The sequence below is a fragment of the Aulonocara stuartgranti genome (genome assembly GCF_965226115.1).
Source record: "Aulonocara stuartgranti genome assembly, chromosome: 16".
Taxonomy (NCBI): domain Eukaryota; kingdom Metazoa; phylum Chordata; class Actinopteri; order Cichliformes; family Cichlidae; genus Aulonocara; species Aulonocara stuartgranti.
The window spans coordinates 36,709,702-36,735,145 of NC_138952.1; the positions used below are offsets into that span (position 1 = coordinate 36,709,702).

General features: G+C 44.1%; 1 protein-coding gene across 2 annotated transcripts in view; it reads right to left on the reverse strand.

Moving 5' to 3' along the window:
- Positions 1-505: 505 nt before the first annotated feature.
- Positions 506-25,444, reverse strand: part of cntnap5a (contactin associated protein family member 5a) — a 135,797-nt gene continuing 110,858 nt past the window's right edge. For both annotated transcript variants that reach the window (XM_082507948.1, XM_082507949.1), the window contains 7 exons: positions 22,843-23,082; positions 16,766-16,987; positions 11,171-11,304; positions 7,283-7,370; positions 7,002-7,196; positions 5,797-5,871; positions 506-3,339 (listed from right to left, as the gene is read on the reverse strand). In XM_082507948.1, coding sequence (XP_082364074.1) covers positions 3,143-3,339; positions 5,797-5,871; positions 7,002-7,196; positions 7,283-7,370; positions 11,171-11,304; positions 16,766-16,987; positions 22,843-23,082 — 1,151 coding nt within the window. In that variant the 3' untranslated portion in view covers positions 506-3,142. The remainder of the gene's footprint in view (positions 3,340-5,796; positions 5,872-7,001; positions 7,197-7,282; positions 7,371-11,170; positions 11,305-16,765; positions 16,988-22,842; positions 23,083-25,444) is intronic.

The following is a 25,444-nucleotide window of genomic DNA, read 5'->3' on the forward strand; positions in this document are numbered from 1 at the left end:
TTTTCTGTTCCTCTGTTCAGACCTGATCTTTCTTCACACTGAGAGATGAATCAACCCCGCGTGGTCGGGCACAGACAGAGATTGATGCTGGACATCCTGCCTGTAATCCGTCGCTCATCTTGATCAATACGAAAACTGTGACTGAACTTTGTCCTTGTTAGGAAAAAAGACAGGTCAAAGGTACAGATACAGTACTCAATAATCAAACAAAAAGCCTGTTCTCCATCACATCGAGACTCTCACTCAGAGAACCAAGGTTACAGTGTAACCGCACGTTAACGTTGGCTTCTGTCACTGAAACACTTCAGATGTCCAGATGTGTGCTTCACCCACTTAACAGGCATTTATCCAGGCCACTTCGTGAGTGAGTCTGTAGCAGACTGACTGCACAGTGTTAGTGCTGTTTGATCCTCTGGGGATATCAGCGTAATGCAGATGCACCTTTAAGGTTCAGAAGTAAATGGTCTGTATTTGTATAGAAGTGAAGCCATTTTACAACAAAAAGTAGCAATATATCGACTTTTATTATTAAATTATACATCTATACAATAGATTCTTAATAAAACCGCAGCTATACAAATCATTAAGAAGTGAGCACATGATATTACCCATTGCAGTGTAACTGAAACTCTCAGAGGTATGCATTCATTCACAAATATGGGGATCATCTTCAGGCGTATTTGGAGGACATGCACAGAGAGGGTACACGGGCTCAGCCACACCGCTGTCCTTCCTCAGCTGGAGCTCCAGTCTTTGTACGCATCAGTGCACCGGTCCAAACATTTCTACGTGAGGGAAATCTCACTGCTTTGTTTTTTAAACATTTTATTCTGACATTCAGATCCCAGGAGAATGAACACTTGAGTTCATGACAAGATGCTAAATAAATGGCCGTGTTTCTGTCAGCTTTTCTTTGGACTTAACCTTTACATTTAGCCCGTTAAGTTCAAAGCATAACTGATGGTGACAAAGACAGGAATGCAGCCAGAGAGCAGCTGAGCCCAGGATAATGAGTCAGTATGATAATGCAGAACTGGGCTCAAAAGGCTGCTTTTGAAATTTAGACAACGTGATTTGTTTTCTCTGGCATCACCTTCGTGCCCACTAGAAGCAAGGATCTAAAAAAGCAAAGTAGTCTCCATTTCCATCCGTCCTTTAATTTGCCTTCGTCACGTCCATTTGAGACAGAAACCACTGCACTCCCAGTAAATCTGAAAATAAATTCATTCCATCCGGTATGATATTGGCCGTCTTCTTTTATGCAAAAAGCTCTAAGCACCGCCGGTTAGTGCTCTAAAATACAAGCCAGATTAAACTTCTGCTCTACGGCTTTGGTGCTCCACAAGTGAATGCTCTATGAAACAACTCCCAGACATTTGCCAGCAAAGTTCGGACGTTCTCCTCCACGAAACCTCGCAAACGTGCTGCTGTGATTCTAACCTCGTTACTGTGACTTCTGTGAACCCAAAACCTGTCGTATGAAGCAAACTGCTGTCTGTATGTTACTGAACACAAGCTGCAGGGTTGGAGGCTGTAACTGCTGCTACTGGCTGCCTGTGGTGTTTCACGTGGACCCTCTGCTTGATGATTACACCCTTTAGTCTTGGCATAAATAACTGCTATAAATAATACATTTCTCTCAGTTATTTTCTTATTTCTGCTACTTTATGACACAATTCACACCTTTTTTACACATTGCATCTCCTTCATTATGAACAAACAGCTGCAACACTCGCTGTTGACACTGAGTCAGGGCCTCATTTATCAGCTGACATTTTTCTCCTCGTTAATATCAAGTTTGTACGTTTTGTTGTTGTCACATGAAAGTAGCGACGTCAGATTCAAATTCCACCGATGTTCATTTATCCACGTAACACTTGGTGTGGCCATGCTGTGGCCAGGTTTATAGAAAAGACTGTGACGAGATGTTCACTGGTCCCGTTGGCCAGCAGGGGCTGGTCCTCGTTGAGTCAAACAGAGAATAAAACAGGGCTTTACAGTGTGACTGATTGCTGGGCTATCAGTGCTCAGCACGAGGCTACTCTAAAGGATGCCATGGCGGCTACATCCATCCCTTACATATGTGGCACGTCTGTGTGAGGTCGTCTGTGAGCACGGCAGCCTCACACGCTGGTCACACCTTTGTGACATGAATCTGGGAATGACGACAACACAAACAGGGGTTATTGTGGTCACTTCTCCCACCCAGAAACCTCACATATATGTGGGTGTGTGGACCCCCGTCTATGTGCTGAGGGTAACTTCATGATGTGCTGAACACTGTGCTGTGGGCACGCGATCAGTTTTTATTATCATGGTCGTCATTATTATTATTTTCTTCCTGCAGACGTTGATAAATGAGGCCCTCGCTGCACATCAACAAAGAATCTATGGGCCTGTTCCATCTGTCAGTTTGCACGCTGCTATCAACCGCGCCGTGGTAAACAGCCTGTTGAAAGAAATGTTAGCGATGGTCACCCCTCGCCAACAGCTGCGCTCTAGAGACGATGAAATTCTATGAAATTCCCATTTTCTTCAGCGAATGACAATAAGCTCTTTTGTGGGGACATGTGCCTGCGTCTGTGAGGGTCACAGCAAGAACTCAAATCCAAACAGATATGCAAATCAGGCACTCACACAGTGTCGGCAGTGTTGTCCCTTTGCTGCGACATTCACCCCCAGTGGAAACACAAACAGAGAGCAGCGGATGGATGCATATCTTACAGGCCTTGCCTACATTTCCTGACTAACAAATACAATTTAGTGAGTCCCACAGAAATGTGGAAATATTGTTGTGCACATTCAGGACGGTCGGCGGCTTCTGCGCTCGCCGCGCTCGTCCACGCCCCCGCGTTCACCCCTGGGAACGATCGACTTTTGCTTTACACATTTCGCAATGACGGAAACCACGGCAGCTTGATTCTGACAATTTCACCAACATCAAATACACTACGAGCTGCAAAGATTCAGCCGCCTGCTTTTACAGGAGCATTGAGAGTGGAGTCTGCTGACTTTTGCAGAGTCCCTGGGGAACTTCCAGGGCGGAGATATGCAGTGTTGTAAGAAATCCTGCGGCAGCACGTCCACCTGTGAGTCCTTTAGAAGAAAGAGGTAAGTTTGTGACATCGGCTGCACGCTGCAGTCAGATGTAGTATTCCTTCACGCTGTCTCTGACTGGGTTGTGGAGGTGCAGCTCAGTCCTGTAGTCTGTGTACATGCTGTGTCTGTGCTCCTCTTTGATGCTGCCGCTGCTCCTCTGGGCCCGCCGCTGCTGGTACACCAGGCGGATCACCACAGCCAGTGCGCACACGGTTATGAAGACCACTGCAGTGACCACACCTGGAAACGACGCAGGGAAGGCAGGTTAGATGATGGCGGTGTTGGTGGCCTCAGGTTTAAGTAGTGTAGGAGTGTTAGCAGTACGTTTAGCCCTGCACACATGTGGACACAGGACCTTAAAGCTGGGATTACTGCACGCTTGGTCTCTGATCGAATGATTTCTTTGAACAGTTCCTCTCAAGGATACCTGAACAGCATCAACGTTTAATGAGAGCACAAGATGTTACTACACAGGAGTCTGCGTACACTCTAATATGTGAATAAGTGAAGCTTCCAGTGTGTGAAGGCTAACGACTCGTTAGTGATCTCGACCGACTATCGTACAGCTGGTAGTTTATCTGTTCATCATGGCAGCATAAAAAGGACTAGTTTGACTTTGGATTGATCCCAAAGGTAACTGAGTGAATACATCAGGACAAAGGCTGTTTCTTCAGGACTTCCAGCATCATTAGTTAAAACGACTTCACACTAGTACAACTTATTTGGATGCGTCCCCACGGGTCTGGGAGGAGACACGCTGGTTAGAATATTCAAGGACAACCGAGGACTGCTGGAACAGCATCCTGTCCACAGTGGGGTTTTACACTGCGACGGACCAAGAGGGGGCTGACAGAGAGAGAAGCTCCAACACCAACAACTCTGAATCTGACTGGGATTTACAGCTGCCCACATGGACCAGTCAAGCCTTCTGGAGTCAAACACGATGAAGATGATCATTTTCATACATAATGGCACTGTACCAACTGTCAGCGTGATGCTGATGCATGGTTAACCTAAGCTAACGCTACCTTGCGAACGCATATATGTACATATTTGAGCCTGTATGTGTAGTCTGCATATACAGACTGTGTGGATAAGAGCCCCCCCCCAAAAAAAACAGCCAAACCTATTTAATCATGTCACCTATGGAGAAAATAAAGGGTCAAATTACCACGACATTCATCCCCCGGATGAGTGGACGGAGACTTCTGACCAAAGCAATTATCTCTTTATTTCTCAGCAAGTTTGGTAAAAATGATCCAGACAAATTTTACAAACGACGATGAAGAAGCTAATCTAATCTACTTTCCCTGAAACTGAGTCCACCTGGTCTGACAATGAGTTTGTCATGAAGAGATTTGAACACTCCTGCACACATCGTGTGAGGGAAATTTTAAATGGGTGGATTTTAACTCAAAGTAAGTAGCCTTCAGTATTAGCATCCCCTTTGTGCCTTTGAAAGGAGAATCAAACGAGACTGCCGTCCTCCTGTGACAAACATCACTGATTAGACATGATTTACAAAGATAATTAAAGAAAACAGGATGCATCACAATTTAATCTGCAGCCACAACAAAGAGATGATGTCAAATTTCCGAAGAGCTAAACTGAAATAAACAAGTTGAATGAAATAAATGTTTGTAACAATCAAAGCTATCGTATCATTTATTGATTGGAACTGACTAATCCTCCGACTGTGATTGAATAATGTGACTTTTATTGAGAAATGTACTGATTTGTCTTCTTGTCAAGAGGCTGATGAAAAGACTGCAACCCTGTCAGGTGTCTGTGGTGAAGCTGAGGGATCAGTAACACCTCCGAGTCCCTGATGGTTGCCTGGAAACTGGTCTGAGCCAAGAAGCTGTCTCACGGTCACCGCGGGAGACAGCTTCCTTCACTCTTTGATGGTTGTGATTTCACAAAACAGGTTAATTAACAACATTTAAATGAAATTGTCCTTATTCCAGCCTTTATGTTGAGCTCGACGGTGTTGTGTCTTCATATTTACCTTACAGACAGCAGAACAGATGCATATCAGATATGATGCAGATACTATCATATCTGATATCATATCTCACAGTACAATAATATTGAATGGGTGCATTGTTGTATTTTGTCATGTTTCTCAGGTCTTTGTCTGAATTTCTACGAACATTATTGCTAAGGATTGTCTTATTGCATTGGAGTCACACTGGGTTAAATATGTACACTTGGGTTTTAAGGGGTATTTATTATTTTCTTCTTTTTTTTTGGGTTGTATGGAAGCCCCAAACGCAATTTCATTGTTCTTGACAATGACAATAAATAAATAAATACTAAATACTAAATACTAAATATGAAGCAAACAAGCAAATGACAGAGCTGTTACCGGAAACAGGCACAGCGCCTCAGAGAATGAACACTAAAGATGATCACAGTTATAGGGCCTCTGATAGGCTTTATAAGTAATATCTGGGGACATGTAGCTATAAAATTAAATGCTTGCTTGTTCAGAAAACACACATCACAGCATCAAGTTTCATTTCAAATAAAAAGAAGGTTTAAGACACGATCGTGGCAATAAGCTCGAGCTGGGCCGAGTTATCGAGAGATAAGGAAAAAGCATTAAGACGGAGCCAAATGGAGAGAATGACAAATGACAAACAGCTGGGACTCATTTTCAATTAAGCAAAGGAAAAACAGGAGCACAGCACAGACCTGCTATTACAGCCAAATCCTTCTGGGTGCTGCCGGCACGCTGCTCTTTGTCTTTATTTGCATTTACAGCCTGATCTGCAGAGCAAAGAGAAACATCATCATTTTCATACATACCATGTCAACTTCTCTTTACTGACTGGCTCCTCCTCCTGTACAACGAGGCGTGCTGCAGTACAGTGCATGACATGATGATTACATTTGGTTCATGAGAGGCAAAGACAAACAGTCTATTTAAATGTCTCTGCTTCTGAAAACGATTTTAAACAGCAGTACAACCCTGGAGGTCCTGATTTACACAATCCAGTTTTACTGTGATCATGTTCTGTTTGGTTTGTAGCTCTTTGGCTTGTTGCACCGCTGTGACGTCAGCCAACGTTTCTGTAACACATCCAGTCCAGTGAGAACAGCTGTCTTTGTGTCTGGACTTCAGGCAAACGAGAAACTATTTCACATGCGGGTCGGGGTCATCTTCTTTAAAACTGATCGCTGTGAAAGACGCACAGAGCAATGCCAGCAAAAAGCCAGCTCGGTGTCGATACAACAGGAAAAAGCAAATATGGAAACCAGTGCTGCTATACTGGTCTTAAGATAACAAACCCTACAGAGAGCTCTGGCCTGTGTACATAAGATCCAATGCTAATGCTAACCACACTGTCATGGAAATATGATCCTAACCATCACAAACTGAAACAGAAACTCTTCAGTAGCTCAGCTTTGGTTTCATGTGACCACGACACTTTTATCCAAGCCTTCTCTGAACCATCTAGATGTTCGATGGCAAACTCACGCTGTGGCTTCTTGAGCAAGGGGACTGTGTGGGGGCTGCAAGATTTCCATCCATGACGCCGTCGTGTTGCCAACGGTGGCGACTGCGTCCCGGCGTGCTTTAGGTCATTACTGCTGTGTGATTTTGGGCTGATCCACTACGATTCACGTCTCAGATTTTGATTCTGAGCTCCAGACCGAGGACAATAGATGGTCCTTTTACTTTTATTCCATTTATGAAGAATTGCACAGCTGATGGTTTCATTCTATCCAAATTTCTCAGATGACTTTAGTTCAGTTTTATTTATGTAGAAACAAATCACAGCAACGAGTTCCTCAAAGTGCTTCAAAGACTCAGATTAACAGACAGAAACAATCAGCTCGTGTGTTTGTGAGTCTAAGTAAACAGATCATCAGTGTCATGGATGTGGATGTTTTACCTTGCAGAGTATGTGACTCGGCTAGCGCGCCACAATTTGATTGGACCAGCGGGCCACGGACGGTGACCAATGAGCTCCCGCGATTGGTCAGCGCTACCTTCAGTGGTGCGACATGATTAAACTGGACTGAGGAGAGGCAGCCAATGAAACCTTTAGAAGCTCCTTGTATCACTTCCTCATCAAAATTCTCCATTCCTACAAAGACACAGCCGAGGAGTGAGAAATGCTTCTGGCTTCGTTCGGTCAAAGCTGAATGAGAAGGACTGATTGCAGAGACTTACTGGTGACTTTGCCTAACGTCAGCGATCGTATGAGGATCAGCTCCGCGTCAGATGACAGTGTGTACTTTCTGTGGATGTCCTGGTTGATCTGGTTGGATAGAAAGAAATCAGATAACAAGGTGATTACACGAAATTCAAAGCAAGGTAACAGCAGCTGCAGCTCAGCGTAAGAGCGAGCTGTGTGTTCACTGCAGCCTCACCTGAAAGCAGCTACAGGTAGCTCTGAAGTGAGTTTGACCTTGTACCTCTGTGCCGTCATGCTGACTCGGAATAATCGCTTAACACGGTGAAGTGCAATAAAAGTGAAGGGTTTCAGTTTCCTATTGCATGAAAAGATGCACACGATGTGCACAGCTTTCCTCTTTAGATGAATCCTGCTGTCTCGTCATGTTAGTCACATTGTTTCACTCAAATAGCTACAGTGCTGTAAAAACGTCGTTGCACACTTCCTCATTTCTTAATTTTCTTTTGCATGTTTGTCACACTTACATGTTCCTGATCATCAAGTAACTTTGATCATCTGAGTAAATACACAAGTTAAATGATGATTTCATTCAAATCCACACCTACCTGGTCCTCTGTGAAAACGTTATTTAAAACCTGACTAAGACTCAACCTGAGGTCCCAGCCAGGACCAGCACCATCACGCAACCTATGGATTCTGCTCTCTACCAGAAAATCCTGCAGGATAATTGGGATGGGAATGTTCCACGCAACACTAGTTCGAATCCTCGGGACTGTCCGTCTGGTTGCCTGTCACGCCATCTCGCTGCTTGCACTTGAGCTCCAATCAAGCAGGGAAGCAGTGGCACAGCCTGCAGCGTGGACTTTTTATTGCAGAAAAGAACGAGTGCAATGGTAAAGTGAAAACTGCCAACGCAACAAAGAAGGGAAATACCTGCAACATACGCACAACACTTTATCTACCTCACATCAATTACCAATTTAGAATTACCAGAAAGGCGTACTGAGAGGAAACCAAACCAGTCGTTTGGTACCGGGCCGTGAGGCTTCAGGCTCAGGTGAGAAATGATGGTTTTCAGGGTTTGTATCGTTTTGTTTTTTTAATCGTTTTTATCGCTAACTCGGTTTCCCTGGGTCTTTTCTCGTGTGTTATGAATAAATCTTCCTCTTTTTTGGTACTGGTTTTATTTTGTTGTATTCATCCGCGACACCATAAAAATATTGCTGGACATAAACCGGTCTGTAGTGCAAAAGGGCACCGCCGCCCTGCAGAACTGTTCCACTGAGCGGGTTGATTGTAACAGCGGATACTCAACGTCTTGTGTACGGTCTAAACGTGGCCACTGATCAATGATGATTGGGCTTTGATCAGTGCATATTAATGACACAGCCCACGGTTCCCTCAGCGCTGCTGGTTTCAGTCACTGTACAAATGTCCTGCAGTCAGCTGAGACTGGAGGAAGACGCCACGTCCTCATGAACAGAATCAGCCTTTTAGGAGTTCCTCACCTGGATGAGTGAGCATGCACTAAGATGACCTGATGGTTCAATTGTTTTATTAGGTCTGGTTATTGATTGGTCCTCTTCACAGCTGAAGTTTTTATATTTCAATTATTAGTTTTAGATTTGCACAAACAAAAATTCAATCAGGGCTCCTCAGTCAGTCAGTCAGTCCTGGTCCATGACTTTATGTGTCTGCTTGGTACAGCACTATCATACAGAACTCAAATGATATATTATATCCTTGGGCAGTTAATAAACACATCATATTCCTCTGGTAATCTAACCTCTGTTCAAAGACTCATCAGTTGTATTAATAACATTAACTGTTGGAGGTCCAGAAACCTTTTAGATATTATAGTTGATCACATATTTACCGTCCCTGTCTCTTAAACACAGGAATCGATACAAATATATCAAAAGTTAGAAAATGTAATTTCAAACTGACCTAGAAATGTGTTCATGCCAAGCAGGTTACTCTACTCAACGAAGACAACTTTTCTTGCTCATACAAGGAAACCCGACCATATCACCCAGATACTGAAGTCAGAGAGTTAACTTTAAAATCCATGTGGCCCCTCAGCACATTATGGACCTGCAGTCAGACCCAGGGCTGTGCGATATGACCAGAATCTCATATCCCGATATAAAACATCTATCGTCCGATAACGATATAAATCACACAAATGTAACATTTTCTGTAAAGTCTGTGAATCTCGGGCAGGTGAAGTGTTTCCTGCTGGGTGTCGTGTAGCTGGAGTCGAGTGTTTTAACGATGCATTTTTAGACAGAAGTTGTAACGGCGCCGTTTCCTTTGTGAGTATTTATTACACGGCGTGCTGCGGGGAGAAGCCTGTTCTAACGTTTTAGTCTAAGGTTTATTTTTTAGCACCTGGCGGCTCTTTTTTGCTTCTCATCCGTAAATAATCTGCTCTTTCACGTGATTCAGTTTATTTTGAAAAGTCTCAACAGGATCTTGAGCTTTATTGTGAAAGGTTTATGTGGAACATAAACAAGCGGACACGCCGTGGTGTTACCGTAGTTGTTGCTAACGACAACGCATAAAAACATGCGCCTGTCTGTCCGTAGTGTGGTTATATTAAATATAAGAGAAAGAGAGAACTTTAAGAAATTAATAATAACTACAGTGACATCAGAACATGAAAAACATTGCTGTAAACAGTTTATTTTGCGACACCACGAAACAAACGATAGTGTAAAATGAAACGATAGATGTTTCTATATCGTCATCTGATATATATCGTTGTCAGACTCTCAGGTCATCAGCTGTTCCCAGTAGACCTAAGTGTGCTGAGGGCCTGTTCCTGGACCAGCTGCCTGCTGACCTGTAAATCACATATTCAAAAACATCCTCAACCCTTTCTGTCCTCACAGGTCTACACTCAGTAACTCTGGATGTGTGCGCATGCACGTCTTTAACGTCTTTAAATCCCCTTAAGACAAAACTACATGTGTTTTTCTTCTATGTTATCTTCAACACTGCATAATGAAATGTGCTGTATAAATAAATTGCCGCTGGATGCAAACAAACAGTGTTGAGTTCACATAAAGATGGTGTATGGTGGATGTTGCTGCTCTTTGAAGTCAGTTAGGTTTAGTCTCTTTCATTTTTGGGCCATGTCGTATTTGATGGGTGGCAGGTCACCTGCTCTGGTTTAAGGCCTCCCCGGGTAAATTTAATGTGTGTTATCAAAAAACTCTTCCACAGAATATTGTATCTCATTCCTCACACGTAGGAGTCAAACTGGGAGAAGATTGAGTGCAGTGGGGGAATTACAGAGTTATGTGGGTCCAGTATGTTAGTTTTCTTTCTGGAGCTGTGATCAGCTAACCTGCTGCAGGCCTGAGGTTTCCTGCCCTCTGTGCATTTAGCCAAGTCAGGATACGCTGAATTTGGTAAGTGATACTGAAGAGCATCAGCAGCTTAAATGCTGTTTGATGATGCTACTCTTGATGTAACAGAGCAGCTAGCATGGATACAGCTGTGCATCTTATTCTTACATTAACTCTGAATAACACAAAATGTAGTAATTTATTGTAGAAAACAGGTCAGAATATATACAAAACCCAGATAATCTACAACAGATTCGGATGATGAGTCATTCTACCTTTACCTAGCAGACAGACTGTGATATGTGACTGAACAGGAAATGATTACAAACGCACCTAAGACGAATCACACTTAGCCCTATACTCACATCATGCTTACACACTGCAAGCACTTTATACATCACAGCCACTGTCTAAGCTCTTGATCCAACATGCGTGTCTTTGGAGTGGCCACAGGGAGCCTGCACAGGGAGCCTGCACACATCCAAACTCCACACCAAGCTTCAGAAGCAGGAACTGTCTCTGTGAGACAGCACGTCCTTATGCAGGACTTCCTGTACCGGTGTTACTGACCTGTACATAGAGGTTTTTGCCGACTCGGTGGATTCTGATTCGATGAAGACGTCCGTCTGCCAGATTACTCGGGGTGGGAGTGAAGACGTCCGGTTTCTTGCCTGTCTGCAGGTGATACCAGATCTGCACACTCCCTGGAAAACAAAGCATAAACTGTTACAGAGCAACGCGACGCTTCATCTTATGCTCAGTGTTCGATGAAAACGTGGAATCTACAGGTCTAAATCCAATCTTGTACATATAACATTACCAGGATTCAAATATGTGTACCCTGCATTCTAATGGGTGATAAGATAAGAGAATACACCTGTCTGCTGCAAGAAGGGGACTGCCTATTTATAAATACACCACTACATCCAAGCTTCTTCAGTTACTCTCGAGAGTCTGCAAATATTTATCTCATAGCTCTTTGCTCTGAAAACTGAGCGAGTCAATATGTGCTCAGCCCCCCCCCTCCCCCCCCCCCCCCACACACACACACACACACTCACTGCCAGATCAAAGAGTCAGAAAGCTATGCATTGTCAAGTGGAGCTAGGTCAATATTACAATTCCCAGTGTGTAAGTGAAGGGCTTTGTGTTGTGATTCATTTCAGATCCTGAGAGTGCTCCAACAGAGCAAGGTCACTGTGGATAAAGTGTCTCCCCTGCCCTTCACTGTTTACAGAGACCCATGCAATTTGGCTGCTCAGGTTTAACACACACGAGCGGATTAGGGCTCTGGCTAAAAACTGCACAGAGGTGTCACTCAATGTGGCACTCGCAGGTTTGGATGTAGCGTGGCTGTTCGCTTAAAGCTCTGAGGTCTTTGTTGTGTCTCAATCTGAAAAATGGAGACTCTGAGGTGATAAGCTGTAACATATGCAGGGACCTTTTCCTCCAGGGTCCAAGTCAAGCAGTGGAGCTCAGGCTAAAATATGAGCCTGATATTTTCTCATGCTTAAGCTAACATCATGTTATACCTCATAGTAACGTTAGTAGGTTAACAGTAACCATCCTAAATTTCAGTCTGTGTCCAAACAGTGTTTATTTCAGTCCCACAATTTATTTAAAGTGAAGTCGTACGTGATAAATAGCACCGCTACAGGAGATGTCAGTGGACTGCAGGTTAGATGTTGGGAGATCCTTCGGGACTTCCAGATACAGATGGGCAAACTGGTGACATGGGAAGCCCCCAGCAGCCTGCAGGCCTATTGCAGGGTACCCTAATGCAACCCACACTAGGGCTGGGCGAAATGGCCTAAAATCAATATCACGATAAATTGAGCAGTTAACCTCGATAACGATAAATGGACGATAACCACCCCAAGTGCCAAAAAAACAAACGTTTTTTTTTCTTCATTTGATGGGGCTGTGGCAGGCAGCATAGTTCCTCCAGTTATTTTGATAATATTATTCCCCCTAGACCTATTCATTGCAATTATATTATTACCACTTTAAAGGGCTGTAAAATGTCACTGAAAATAAATGAAGACAATAGTAGTAAGTACTTTCAATAAAGTATCCATTATTATTATTATTATTTATTTCAAGTCAAGTTGTGCAAGTCCAATGAACAGCTTGAAATGGTACAAAGGTTAGTGGCAGAAGTTCACAAAGGTAAGGTAAGCTGTTCTGCAGTAATGGAGGCCGATCAGGCCTGGGAAGCTGCTGCTACAGGTACAGACCCCTCTGTTAAAGCAGTGCTGGACACACTGTGGTACCCTCGTCAGCATCAGCTGAACAGGACTGTACTGCAGAAAGTAGAGACAGACCATCATATAACATTATATCATATTGTGAGGAATATGACGAGAATACATTTGAACATGTGAAAATGTCACATAGAGCTGTCACCGCATGTGTTTACATGTGTTTACATGTGTTTACATTCCCCAATGCAAGACAGAGCTGCACGCAGCCTCCGATAATCATTCCAACAACCTCATTTGCAAAATATTGTTCGTACTGAAGGTGGAAAGAAGCTGAGCAGAAGCAGACTCACCGGGAGGAGATCCCAGCAGCTGCTGATGTGCCGCACAAACAAGTGACTCCTCAGTGTCACTAGAGCGCCTCGCTAGCTAGCTGCACTCGCTAGCTAGCTGCACTCCATATGACAGGAAGTGAAACGAGGGATGGGAATTAATGGTGCAGTTACATGTAATGGAAAAGCAGTTCTTTAAACAGCTGCTTCAAAAGTTGGACCTGAGATTTAACAAAGACACAACTTCCCACATGAGCTTTACAATGTGACACGAACTCCAGGGCTGAGTGACTTCAGTTATTGTTAAACTAAAGTGTTCAGCAGTCACCGCTGTGGCGCCACTGTTAAACTATACTGCTGCTGCACACAGGCAGGGAGTGTGTGACCAGTGACAGCAGCTAACTGGGAAATCTGGTTTCTGCATTTACTTAATGCTGCGGCCACAAGCTGCAGGCACACAGAGGCTTTTTCTGTCTTCACAGATATTTTTACTGCATATTTTGCATATATCGCCCACCCCTCGTGTGCATGCTGTATGTGACCGGCTCTGCATCGGGCGATCCATCAGCTGGTTGGCCGGCGCTGACACCTGCTGAGCTGCCACGACTGCGTTTGACTTTGTGACCCGCATAAAGTAATTATGTGCTTGACTTTCTCACGCTCTGATCTTCCATCAAAAGCACCAAGTGTCAACGGCACAATCTACACAACATTCAACAAACAGACCTTCACACATGCAGTGAGCTGTTGCTGTGCATTAAACTGAAGAGCCCTGCAAATATGACTAAATCCTTCTACTTTAGGCAGATTCTATTTTTTACACAATCGCTCTCAGCCTCCGAGTGAACTTGGAACCAGTTCACCGTCAAGGGAGCAATCTGCTGTGTAATTATGCATTATATCATTTGGTAACCATGGTAACAGGGATGTAGGCGTTCTCCCTGATACCAGAAAGGGGTTAAAAGAAAGGAAAACAGGTGTTGTGTAACTAACACCCTCCAATGCTGCAGGTGGGCGTGCTTAACCCCAACAAGACGTCGCAGTAACTGAGCTGCAGAGAGCAGAGACCATCGTTTCCATCTGTGGGATAAACCCTTTGTCTTCCTACCTTTTGTCTTTTGCGTGCTCGTGTTTGAACACAGGTGTGGGGAGCTGATGTCCTGCTCCATAAATCCATCTCCAGATTCTTTTTCTACCCATCCACCTTCAAATCTATGACACCCTGCTATCATGTCTACCGCTGTGGTTGACACCGCCTCCTTCACTGTTACCAGCGAACACCCATCCTCCCCACGCGGCCGTCCTTCAGACTCCTGACTGACTCAAATTCAGTTTCACAGCAGATACAGGTTTCGGTTACGTGTGAGCGCGACGCATGAAACAAACACAAATGGAGAACATAACAATGCAGCGTGGAACAGGAAATCAAAGCCATGTGGATGCATAAGTACTGTAAGAACGGGCCTCGTGTACTAACAGTGTACTAAATGCAGACGTCCCTCTGACCATGGATACAACTGACAGCCTGGCTGCCGTAGACTTTAGAGACTTACTCCCACTACTAACAATCATTTTTGTCCTATTTATACTGCAACAATGCACTTGTTCTGACTTCTTCCTTGGACGTCAGACGCTATCATTTAATTTTCTGTAGCCAGACTTCCTCCTTATTTTTGCCTGGATGGTGCAGATTTCTCTCTCACAACATCAGGGCAGTATGCACATAGTATGCAAACTGAGTCTAAAAGGCTGCTGAATAATTCAGATTCACCAGCATATTGGTGCAGGCTGGTTAAAGATGGTTACACACGTTTCATAAATCTGATGGTGCTATCTGATGATAGCAACTCATTTTTCAAAACCCGGAAACAAAATCCAGACTTTCCAGTATCTGAACTCTGTGTCGGACCTTTTCCCTCCTTTCTCATCGGTGATGACACTTAAACCTTTAACAAAAACAAAGCTGCTTTGGCCTCTATGAACACTTCTCCCCTTCATGTAAGGCTGATTACTTTCTCATAGCTCCATTTGGATACTGACAGTGTTTAAAGTTAGCTGGTGCTTGCTTTGACTGACAGCTGTAGCTGCTAGCTGTCTGCTAGGCCTCGCTGGCCTCACCACTGTGTTTATGCCTTTTGGAGCATTTTAATGGAATTATCTGACATATAATACGGCCTGCTATGAACTACAGGCCATCCAATAAGATGCAGTTTTTATGATATTCCAGCTGTAATCTGATTACTGTGCTACGTACCACTAATTAGCAGTTGTGTGTGTGTTGTGCCCGTGCAGTTTATGGATTCAGTTTTCTAACCAAAGCTCTTTGGTGGCAGCTGTTGAGTTTTCCTTTCAGGTGGACCCCACACTGAGGTGGTCTGTGGGTCTGTTCCAGCCCCCGAGGAATATTCTGCCCATATATACAAGCTGATTACTTAGCAGCTGCCATTCATATAGGTTCAGTCCTACAGCAGTGTGGTGGATGCATCTGTGGCCAAGTGGACACGAGAAAGTGAGTGCTCTTTGACAAATGCAGCTAAAATGCAGCAAATAAGTAAATGAATGTAGTTTTGTTAGCACAGTGATTGTTGTTCATGCTGCTGAGCACCAACAGGTTTGTACTGCTAGGCTCCACTAACACTCACTACTACAGCACACAGATACATGTACAGTATGAGAACCGTCGTTTTCTATTCAGCATTATTTCTTCTTCTTCCTTCGAGTTCTCCCGTTAGGGGCCCCACAGCTGATCACCTCCTCCTCCTATTTAACAGCTCCGGAGGAAATAAAGGAGGAGAAAGCCTCGCTGCCGAGCACACTGGTGCCGTGTTTGCACACATTTCTAAAAGAAAGTGTACAAGCCTTCCACTCCAACAACTCCACCACCATTTTCCTGCCTCAAGCTGTGCTTTACTGTCCTCCCTGTTTCCCACACAGTGACCTGGTGGCAGCGCTCAATTCACAGCTGGTTTCATCAATAAAAGGCCCAAAACGCCTGCCCCAGCATGGCACCATGGTTTTCTTCTCACTCCCATTAGTGCCACTACATAACCCAGACTCTATTCAGAGTGCGATGCTTCTCTGGGAGGCACGAGACAGAAGAGGCTGCACTTAGGTTGTTTTCTCCTCTCTCCGTTACTACACTAATCAACTCGTTAACTCTGGCAAACCAGCTGTTGTCTGAAATCAAGACATGAACCATGTGACAGTGGAAGTGTTGACACCACATTTACAGTTATACGGTGAAATCCAGAGAAATCCACCCGAACGCTGAACTCACCCTTTGTTCACGTGTCAAAATTCCCCACCAGGACTGTAAAACAAACATTTGTCTCTTGATGCTCTTAAGAACAAAGCCCAGATTGCTCTGTGGTCAACACATACTCAAAATAACTACACAGGAATCCAAGTCAGAGGGCTACGGGGCCAAAGTGAACCTTGATTCATAAAAACAGAGTCAAAACAAATATTTCCTCCCATACTGTGAAAGAACTGCTGTAGTTCTTCAGATACCAGGATGTTATTCAGCGCGGCTTCTTTGCCTACGAGAAGCATGTTCATGTTTTTAAAGTTTGCATTCACAAAGAACACGGTTGCACAACTACAACATTTCCACGTGTGATTCCTGTACGTACCATTTGTGGCCAGGATGACAGCGATGTACTGCTGGCTGAAGGTGCTGACAGTGAGCAGCATGGCTGGTCTCTGGGAGGTGACGAAGCTCAAGGCCACGTCCTCTCTGGCTCTGCTGTCCGTGGAGGAGGTGGAGGCCTGAGAGCTTCTGTTCTGCATCACTGAGAAGGGCTCCTGGAAGGTGTAGGTGACGGAGGACTCTCTGTCGAAGGACACAGACACCTCTGTGCAGACACGGGGAAACAGAAGAGACGCGTTCAGGTGCTGATTCAGCCTTTAAAGAAAAATAACTCAATAAATAATCAGCGAGACAAAATCAGCGAGCTCCTTCAGATGTGGTTTATTCAGTATCAACTGGATTTCGTTGCTTACCTAAAAATAGCCCAGCTTCAGTGTCCATCCAGCACAGCAAGGCTGCAGCAAAACTCATTCTACTATTTCATGATATTCGTTTTCACCACTCGGGGCAATTTATCAGACTTCACACGGCTCCCTCTGTGCCCACAAATATTTTTCTCTCCCACAAATGCAGCCTCACTCCCAGAGACCTATAAACAACTTTGATCTGTAAAACTGTTGCAGTTCTCACACTCGACCATACAACCGTAAAACAAGCCTGCGAAGCACAGTGAGGAGGGTCGACAGCGTCCTTCCCCGTGCTCACTTTATTAAAGCTACGAGGTGCAGACATACAATAATGTATAAAGGCTGCTCACTCAGTGCTAGCAGGTAGCTAATAGGTACGTTTACAATATTATCACATTTTCATTTATATGAATTTCCACTGCAGTGTAACTGCATTTGCATTATTAATACTAAATGTTCACTGACAGTATTATTTGATTTTCATTCGGTATATTCAGAGTGGTCACAGAGTGGTCACAGAGTGGTCACAGTGTGGTCACAGAGTGGTCACAGTGTGGTCACAGTGTGGTCACAGAGTGGTCACAGAGTGGTCACAGTGTGGTCACAGTGTGGTCACAGAGTGGTCACAGAGTGGTCACAGTGTGGTCACAGAGTGGTCACAGTGTGGTCACAGAGTGGTCACAGTGTGGTCACAGTGTGGTCACAGAGTGGTCACAGAGTGGTCACAGTGTGGTCACAGTGTGGTCACAGTGTGGTCACAGAGTGGTCACAGTGTGGTCACAGAGTGGTCACAGAGTGGTCACAGTGTGGTCACAGTGTGGTCACAGTGTGGTCACAGAGTGGTCACAGAGTGGTCACAGAGTGGTCACTGGGCAACAGCTCATATCTGTGTTACACCTACACTCGTCTGCCCCGTTCACCTCAGACCAGCTGCAAGTGGTTTGACTCCTCACACTATGTTTGTCTTCCATCACCGGAAGAACCGTCTGGTTCCCCTGCACCAGTGTGCGGCTCATTACCTGCAGGAACTGTTTGCATTAACTTCATCAAAGCTTCACTGAACTTTTATTGTTGCAGGAAATCTGGAATTTGAGCAGGTTCCAAAAAGAAGACGATCACATTTGCAGTTTTACAGTTTCCCAAATACCTTCATGCTTAATGAAAACTGCCTACGTTTCAGTAGATATATGTATACACACACATATAAATATATATATGTGTCCAAGTTTCCTTTTAAACCTTTCTATTCATGACTGTGTTTGTTTGATACGCTGCAGCAAAAGCCTGGATGAACTGAACACCAGAGTTGTTTTTAACTATTAATCAAATTAAGCTTAATTAAGCTTCCATTAATTGTTATGTACACTTAACTAATAATCCAATCACATAGTGATATTGGCTTTAAAATCCATATTTGAATGCATTTCAATCAGTGTGCGTTCAGCTGATTCTTTCACTCATTCGAGAAAAGACGAGTAACAAGCTGGAACCAGGTTCGTCTGCAGGAGCCTGAGAGGACCTGACTGCAGCACCTGGTGCTGAGGCTGCGCTGCTAGCTTGTTTACTGTCTGGGTTAAAAAGCAAACCATAACTTAACGCTCAAATGAAATGCAGAACGTGTTGGAGAGTGGGTGGGATGAGATCCACGTTGCGTCTACCCACCATCTCAGTGTGCTGCTGCAGCGACGCGTTAGCAGTGAGTGTGTCAGCAGTGCTACAGTCTCTGCTGCTAGCACACACCACTGAAGCAGATAATCTGTAGTCAGCGGCAGCTCAGCTGCATGTCATTGCTGGGTGCCCGGCTTTCAACAAAAGCGTTTACACTAAGTAAAGAACAGAAGATGAAACTGGCTCCGTTCTGTCATGAAGCAAACACACTTTCATTTAAATCTCTGCAACTCCTGAACACGAACGCAACATGCACTCTATGGTAGACAGGATATACATGGATAAAATGAATCAATACTGCTACTTTGTATTCCTTCAGTCTTTGTGCTTTAGGGCTAGTTCTGATTTATGTAACTGAGGTGATTTTGCAGTTTAGTTTTGATTCACAGGGTCGTATCTGTAGGGACCACGTGTTGTGGAGGCTCAGGGAAATGAACAGTTCTCCAAAAACCTGATTTATACATGAAAATATTCTCAGCTTCTGGTTTGAAGTCTTACTTGATACAACACGAACGTCACTTTGTAACTGATGGACCCTGGAGTCAGCGTGCGCCTTTGACCATGTAAGTGACGAGCTGTGAGGAGGGGCCAGCGTCACTTTGCTTCACGGTCAGATCTGCTCTGTGTCACTTCCTGTTTTAACACACCAAAAGGATCTGCTTGAGGCTTGAAGACAGAACTTTACTAAGCGATGGGTCACTGGCACCACATCTACCTGTGGGGTTACACAGTGGGCCATTACCAGGACAGAGAAGGCGCTAAATGTAGTGGGAGAGAGACAACAGGACATCCTGAGAGAGCGCGAAACTCAAGCTGCTGCAGTCACTACTCAAAACAAAGATTTCCATGTGATCGGTAAAGCTGTTACAGCAAGGAGAAGAAGCTCATTGGTTAGAGCTAGGGTTGCCAACCGTCCCTTAAAATACGGAATCGTCCCGTATTTCGAAACAAAAGTACACGTCCCGTATTGAGCTAATAAGGGACGCACTTTGTCCCGTAATACAGTGAGAATCAAAAGTAGTCTATGTTTATGGAATTAACGCTTTGTTTGAAAACATAATTCCCAGCCCCTCTCCTGCTTTGTGACCAATGAGCTGACAGCACACTTATGACAATTCATCTCACAGTACAATAATATTGAATGGGTGCATTGTTGTATTTTGTCATGTTTCTCAGGTCTTTGTCTGAATTTCTACGAACATTATTGCTAAGGATTGTCTTATTGCATTGGAGTCACACTGGGTTAAATATGTACACTTGGGTTTTAAGGGGTATTTATTATTTTCTTCTTTTTTTTTTGGGTTGTATGGAAGCCCCAAACGCAATTTCATTGTTCTTGACAATGACAATAAATAAATAAATACTAAATACTAATACTAAAATTCGAGTATGACAATTCAGATTACCGCTCATCTCATTGGTCGAGGAAAGGTCGCTTACGGAGAAAATACCGGAAGACAACAGATGACCACAACAAGAAGCATGGCCAACAGGGAAACAAACGCCGACTCTGCGGTGCAAGTCTCGGACGACAGTACACCTAAAGCTGGGCAGACACTGTGCGATTTTCAGTCACGTTATTCAGCTCCTGCTCAAACTGCACGATTGACTCGCAGGGGTTAGAAGTTGGTAGGTCACGATGCAGGTCTCACACTATACGGCCCGATGCTCTGATGCGACCCGAGTGCTCACACTGTGCCTCCATAACATGAAGGTTATAACAGAAAATCTGTCGCGCTCTCTCTGTCTTTCACTCACACAGACACACCACCACCATCAACTTTGCTAAATTACTAATGAAAAACATTGATCAGGCAGCTGTGATTGAGCAGCATGTAGATCCAACTATTTTCACGGTTGTTGTGGTCGTGATAATTTTGTGAGGCCACATCGAAAAGGCTCGGATGAGCTTTCCAAAGTTCTACAAGTTGTGCCTCCATCGCTTGTGTCCAGATCACACGCTGCACAGCTGTGCTGCTCCGTCTTTTTCACCGACGTTTACGTGTTTGCGCGTGAGCAGTGTGAGCGGCTGTGGTGAGACCCTCATGAGCGATTGATGATCGGGAGCTGGTCGAGGTGTTAATCGCTTCTCATTACCCCACGTATACTACACGATGCACGATGAAGGCCAAAATCGGGCCGATCACCAAATCGGTCGCACGACTCAAAAATCGTCTCAAAATGGGCCAAAAATCGCACAGTGTGAGCCCAGCATCAGAGCAGCAATGTTTGTTCGCTCAGAGAAAGAAAAAAAAAGGCTGCAAAAGTACAGGGAGGACTGGGAAAAGGAAAACACCTGGCTGGGAAAGTGCACGATAACACCTATAAAGCGCACTGCACTGTGTGCCGGCGCACTTTTTCCATAGGCATGCTTCTATTGGTGGGCACATGAAGAACATGAGGGGCGTGAAAGCTCGGGGAACCCTTAACCAATTTTTTGTCCACCAGGCCGGCAGAAGCAGATATGGTATGTAAACACTGGTTTGTTGTTTAAACCCTCTGGTTAAGGTTAATATGGGCATGTGCAGTGAATATCAGCGCTATGTGGCCAGAAGTGTGATAATATAATTTATTTTGTGTAATAAACAACTGCAAGGATAGATGATTACAACAAATAGATGACTAATACATAAAAGTAATACATAGATGAATAATGATGATGAGTTATGATGCGTAATCATGGGAACAAGCGGGTTTTCAAACAGGAGCAGCTGATTAGCTTTAGAAAAGCTGAAATAATACCTCAGCTGAAGCCAATTGTACTAAATGCACTGTATGTGCACAGTTACAGGAATATTTTTCTATTGTTTTCTATTAATTTATATAATTTTAAGTTAAGCAGGACAGAGTGCTTTTAAAGAAAGATTTACTTATATCCTCAAAAGTTAAGCATGACAGGCTTCTGTTTAAGAAAGAGACCTGTTTTATGTGTTAATGTTGTCATTGTGAGCTAAAAATAAATGGCTAAATGATCATTTGTTTCCTATACGGTCATATCACAAAGAATATGCATCTGCTTAAATCAAATTCAAGTCAAATGGTTAAAAAATAATTTCACACACAAAAAAAAGAGCTACCACACTGGGAAGGGTGAAGACAACTGGGTTGCCCGGCCCTGGCCACGAGGTGTCCCTTATTTATTTTTCAGGGAGTTGGCAACCCTAGTTAGAGCTCCAGCACGCACTCAAAGTATCACTATCACTGAGAACAGACGAGCATGTGCAGATGAATATGTCAGTCAGCTGGCGAGCACATGGGGATGCAGCTAAATGTTTGCTTTCACTCACACTGCAGAGAGGAAAAAGCTTTCAGTGACAAACTGTTAGTGTGACTTTGTTTCCCTGAATGTCTGCAGCACACGTTAGTGTGACTTATACAGCAATAGAGACACAATGGAAGCGCGGCAACATTAAATAATCGGGAATGATCCTGTCAGATTCAACAGCACTGCATTTAAACTGTTTCCACATGACAAAACTTTGAATATGCAGTGCTTGAAAATCTGCTTCAAAAAGCTCGCACTCCCACGCAGAGCGAGATGAAGCTGAAACCACGCCTGCAGAAACAGCCAAACCACGGCTCGCTGTAAGAAACCAGCAGCATCTTTGAAGCGAACAGGTTAACATTCCAGACAGGACGGAGCAGCGTAAATTGTACTCTGTGATTAGGCATATTTGCAGCCAGGCTTTTCATCTCTGTTCCCACAGAATGTATATTCAATTTGTTTCTTTGTACTGCATCCATATGCTTGTTTTCACAGCCTGCTCCTCTGCTATTTGTGCTGGCTGTTGATGGGTTTTTGTTGTGATTGTGTCTGCTCTCTTCTCTGCTCACAGACTGCATGAGATAATTTGTTCTAATGCATTTGAAATGTTCTTGGAGCTGGAGTCAGGACAGGTATTAATTGCCTTCTGCATTACTTGCATTTGCTATCGGTTCCCTGTAATGGAATAACCTCGACGGTGATCGATCATCTGTTTGTTAGAATCAACATCATTCAATGAAATGAATTACGCAGCCTGCACGGTTGTTTCCAAGGACTCACCTTGGTTGCAGGTGGTTCCTCCGTAGGCAGACTGTGAGCAGTCACAGATGTAGCCGTTGCTTTTCTCCACGCACCTCCCTCGGTTGTGGCAGAGGCTGCTGGATCCGGTGCAGTAGCCGGGACAGCCGGCGCTCACTCCCGGCGTCATCTTGGCCCTCTCCTCCAGATCGAAGCTGACACCATTGACGGTCAGAGACCTGATGCAGCCCAGGAAGCCTCTCTGCTGGGACGCCGTTCCTCCTGAGACACACATTTAGGATGCACAGGTGATGTGGTGGTATAACGCCCTGCGGCAACTTTAAAATCAGGGTTCGTTTAAAACTGAATGTTAAATCCACGAAGTCGCCAGTGAGCTACGCAGCGATGAAGTCAAGATGAGCTTGTGTTTTAGCCACACGCTAAAGAAGTTTCAGAAAGCAGAAAAAATGGCCTTTGAAAGAGCTCGGCTGTCCTGAGCTACGTGGATATGCTAGGTCGCTACACGCAGAGGTGGACGCAAACCTTAAAGGGGTCACTGTTGCATGTTTAGAGGTGCTGTGCGCGTTCAGGAAACATCACCAAACTGATATATAAATGTATAATTTGATAGACGAGGTGTTGTGGGCGAAACAGGACAGAAGAAATATGACTCGTGACAAATTTCTCCTTTCTGAAGGTGGAAGACGGATGACTTGAGATTGAAAATAATTTATCTGAGAAATAAAAATACAAATGTGTGAATATAATCTCCTTTCATGATCCCCCGAGGCTGACAGATGATACTTGTTAAATCCTGTATTGTTCCACATCGACTGAGGCTCTGCCTATATTTATATATATAGCAGGCATTCGTAATGAGCTGCCTCAGGTGAAATCTCTGGTGAAATAAGGCATGTTTGTGATGGTGGGAGCTGTGTTAGCTTTTGTGCACACGCTGACATTGTGGGGCTCTGTGTGTTTGGCACTGGGCTGACCGGAGGATTCAAACCTTAAACTGGCAACAGTGTAACTGTTACGCTTCTTGGTTACACGTGCCAGCTCAGCAGTGAGCAGCAGCATCTGAAATAAACACAATTTTAGAAGCTGCCAAGTCTCTTACAGGCATTTTGTTTTCATTCAGTTTAATAAAAGTGTAATCTGAACATGATGACATAAAAGTAGAACCAGTATGTAAAGTACAGCCTGTGTGGAGGACAAACGTTCAGCGAGTTTAGCACACGACTGAAAAACAGAGCAACAACATTTGAGTGAATGGACTCGATGGATCCCAGTGCTTTAACAAACACGTGTCGAGTATCAGGTTCATGTAAATACTCTCCTCCCTCTAAGCCTTCATTTTCCATTTTTCTATCTGTGTGTGAAACTTTTCATTGGGAACATAAATTTGACATGTTTGAACCTTGAAGGCAACACTGCGCAAACATCTACCTGTAAAGCTGCTGAATGGATAAAATAATGGAAAAGAGCGATTGCATGGACAGTGTGATATAAACTCATCTTTGTATCAGCGATTAAAAACGTCCATCCTGGCAAAATGTAAAGTCCAAATATCCACAGTTGGATTTTCAGCTTTGAAGCTGAAACTTAGGCGCACGTGTTTTATGCAGAGCACAGCCACAGCCACACTTTACAGGAACAACTAAAGAGTGATTCTCAGCTTCATCTTCAGCTTCAGGTCTTTGCATTGTGAGCGAGCTGTGAGCCAACTCTGGGCCAAACTTTAGAAAGTGTTTCCAGTCGAGCTTTGGGGATTTTGCAAGGTCCATGAACTCAAAGTCTGCACATCAGTCCTTTTCCACGACGTGCAGCGGAAGCTCACAGATGTTCCTGCGAGGCCGTGAAACAGAGAATCACACGTTGTGTCTTTATGATTACACACACACTGTCTTTATATTTACAAAGCTTCTAATCAAGGCTGTTATTTTTGTCTGGAAACATCAAAGCTGCTGTTTTTAATATTCATTCTAATATTGTCTCTGTGAAGTGTTGTTATCTCCTCCCACAAGAGCAGGAAACGACATTTCAGACACAGTCACATGTTAGCATGAGACCAAACTCAACATCACTTCTGCGCTTTATGAAAATTAAATCTTCAAAAGATAATGTTTTTCTGGTGAGATCCACCGAAGATCGATTGTCCTCTCACTAACAAATGATTTCAGAAGGTGAACGATCCATTAGGTGAGGAAAAAACAGAATTTAATGGGATCTCTCTTTATTATTAAGCAGAGAGATTAAAATGTCAGCGTGTGAACGGCTGCTGCAGAAATATGAGCGGAAGAGAGCAGACACGCTCGCTGACCAAGACCAATCATGAAAAAACAATAAAATACATTTGAAATTGGCTTAACAGCAGAGCAATGCAGATCTTAATATAACACTCCGATGATGTATGTGTATTTAAAGAGCTTTTGTTGCTGTAATTACATTTCCTCTCCATCCTGGCTGTGAGCAGATAAATCCTTCCTGTGACTGTCAGAGTGGACATCGAGAGGAAACAGCGACGCTGCTGTCAGACGACCCCCCCCCCCCGCCGAGCTTCATGTTCACTTCAGCTCGATTCAGCTTCATGAAGTTTGGGCCTAAAGCTGTAACGATCCACAGGGTGCAGGCCCAAGTACAG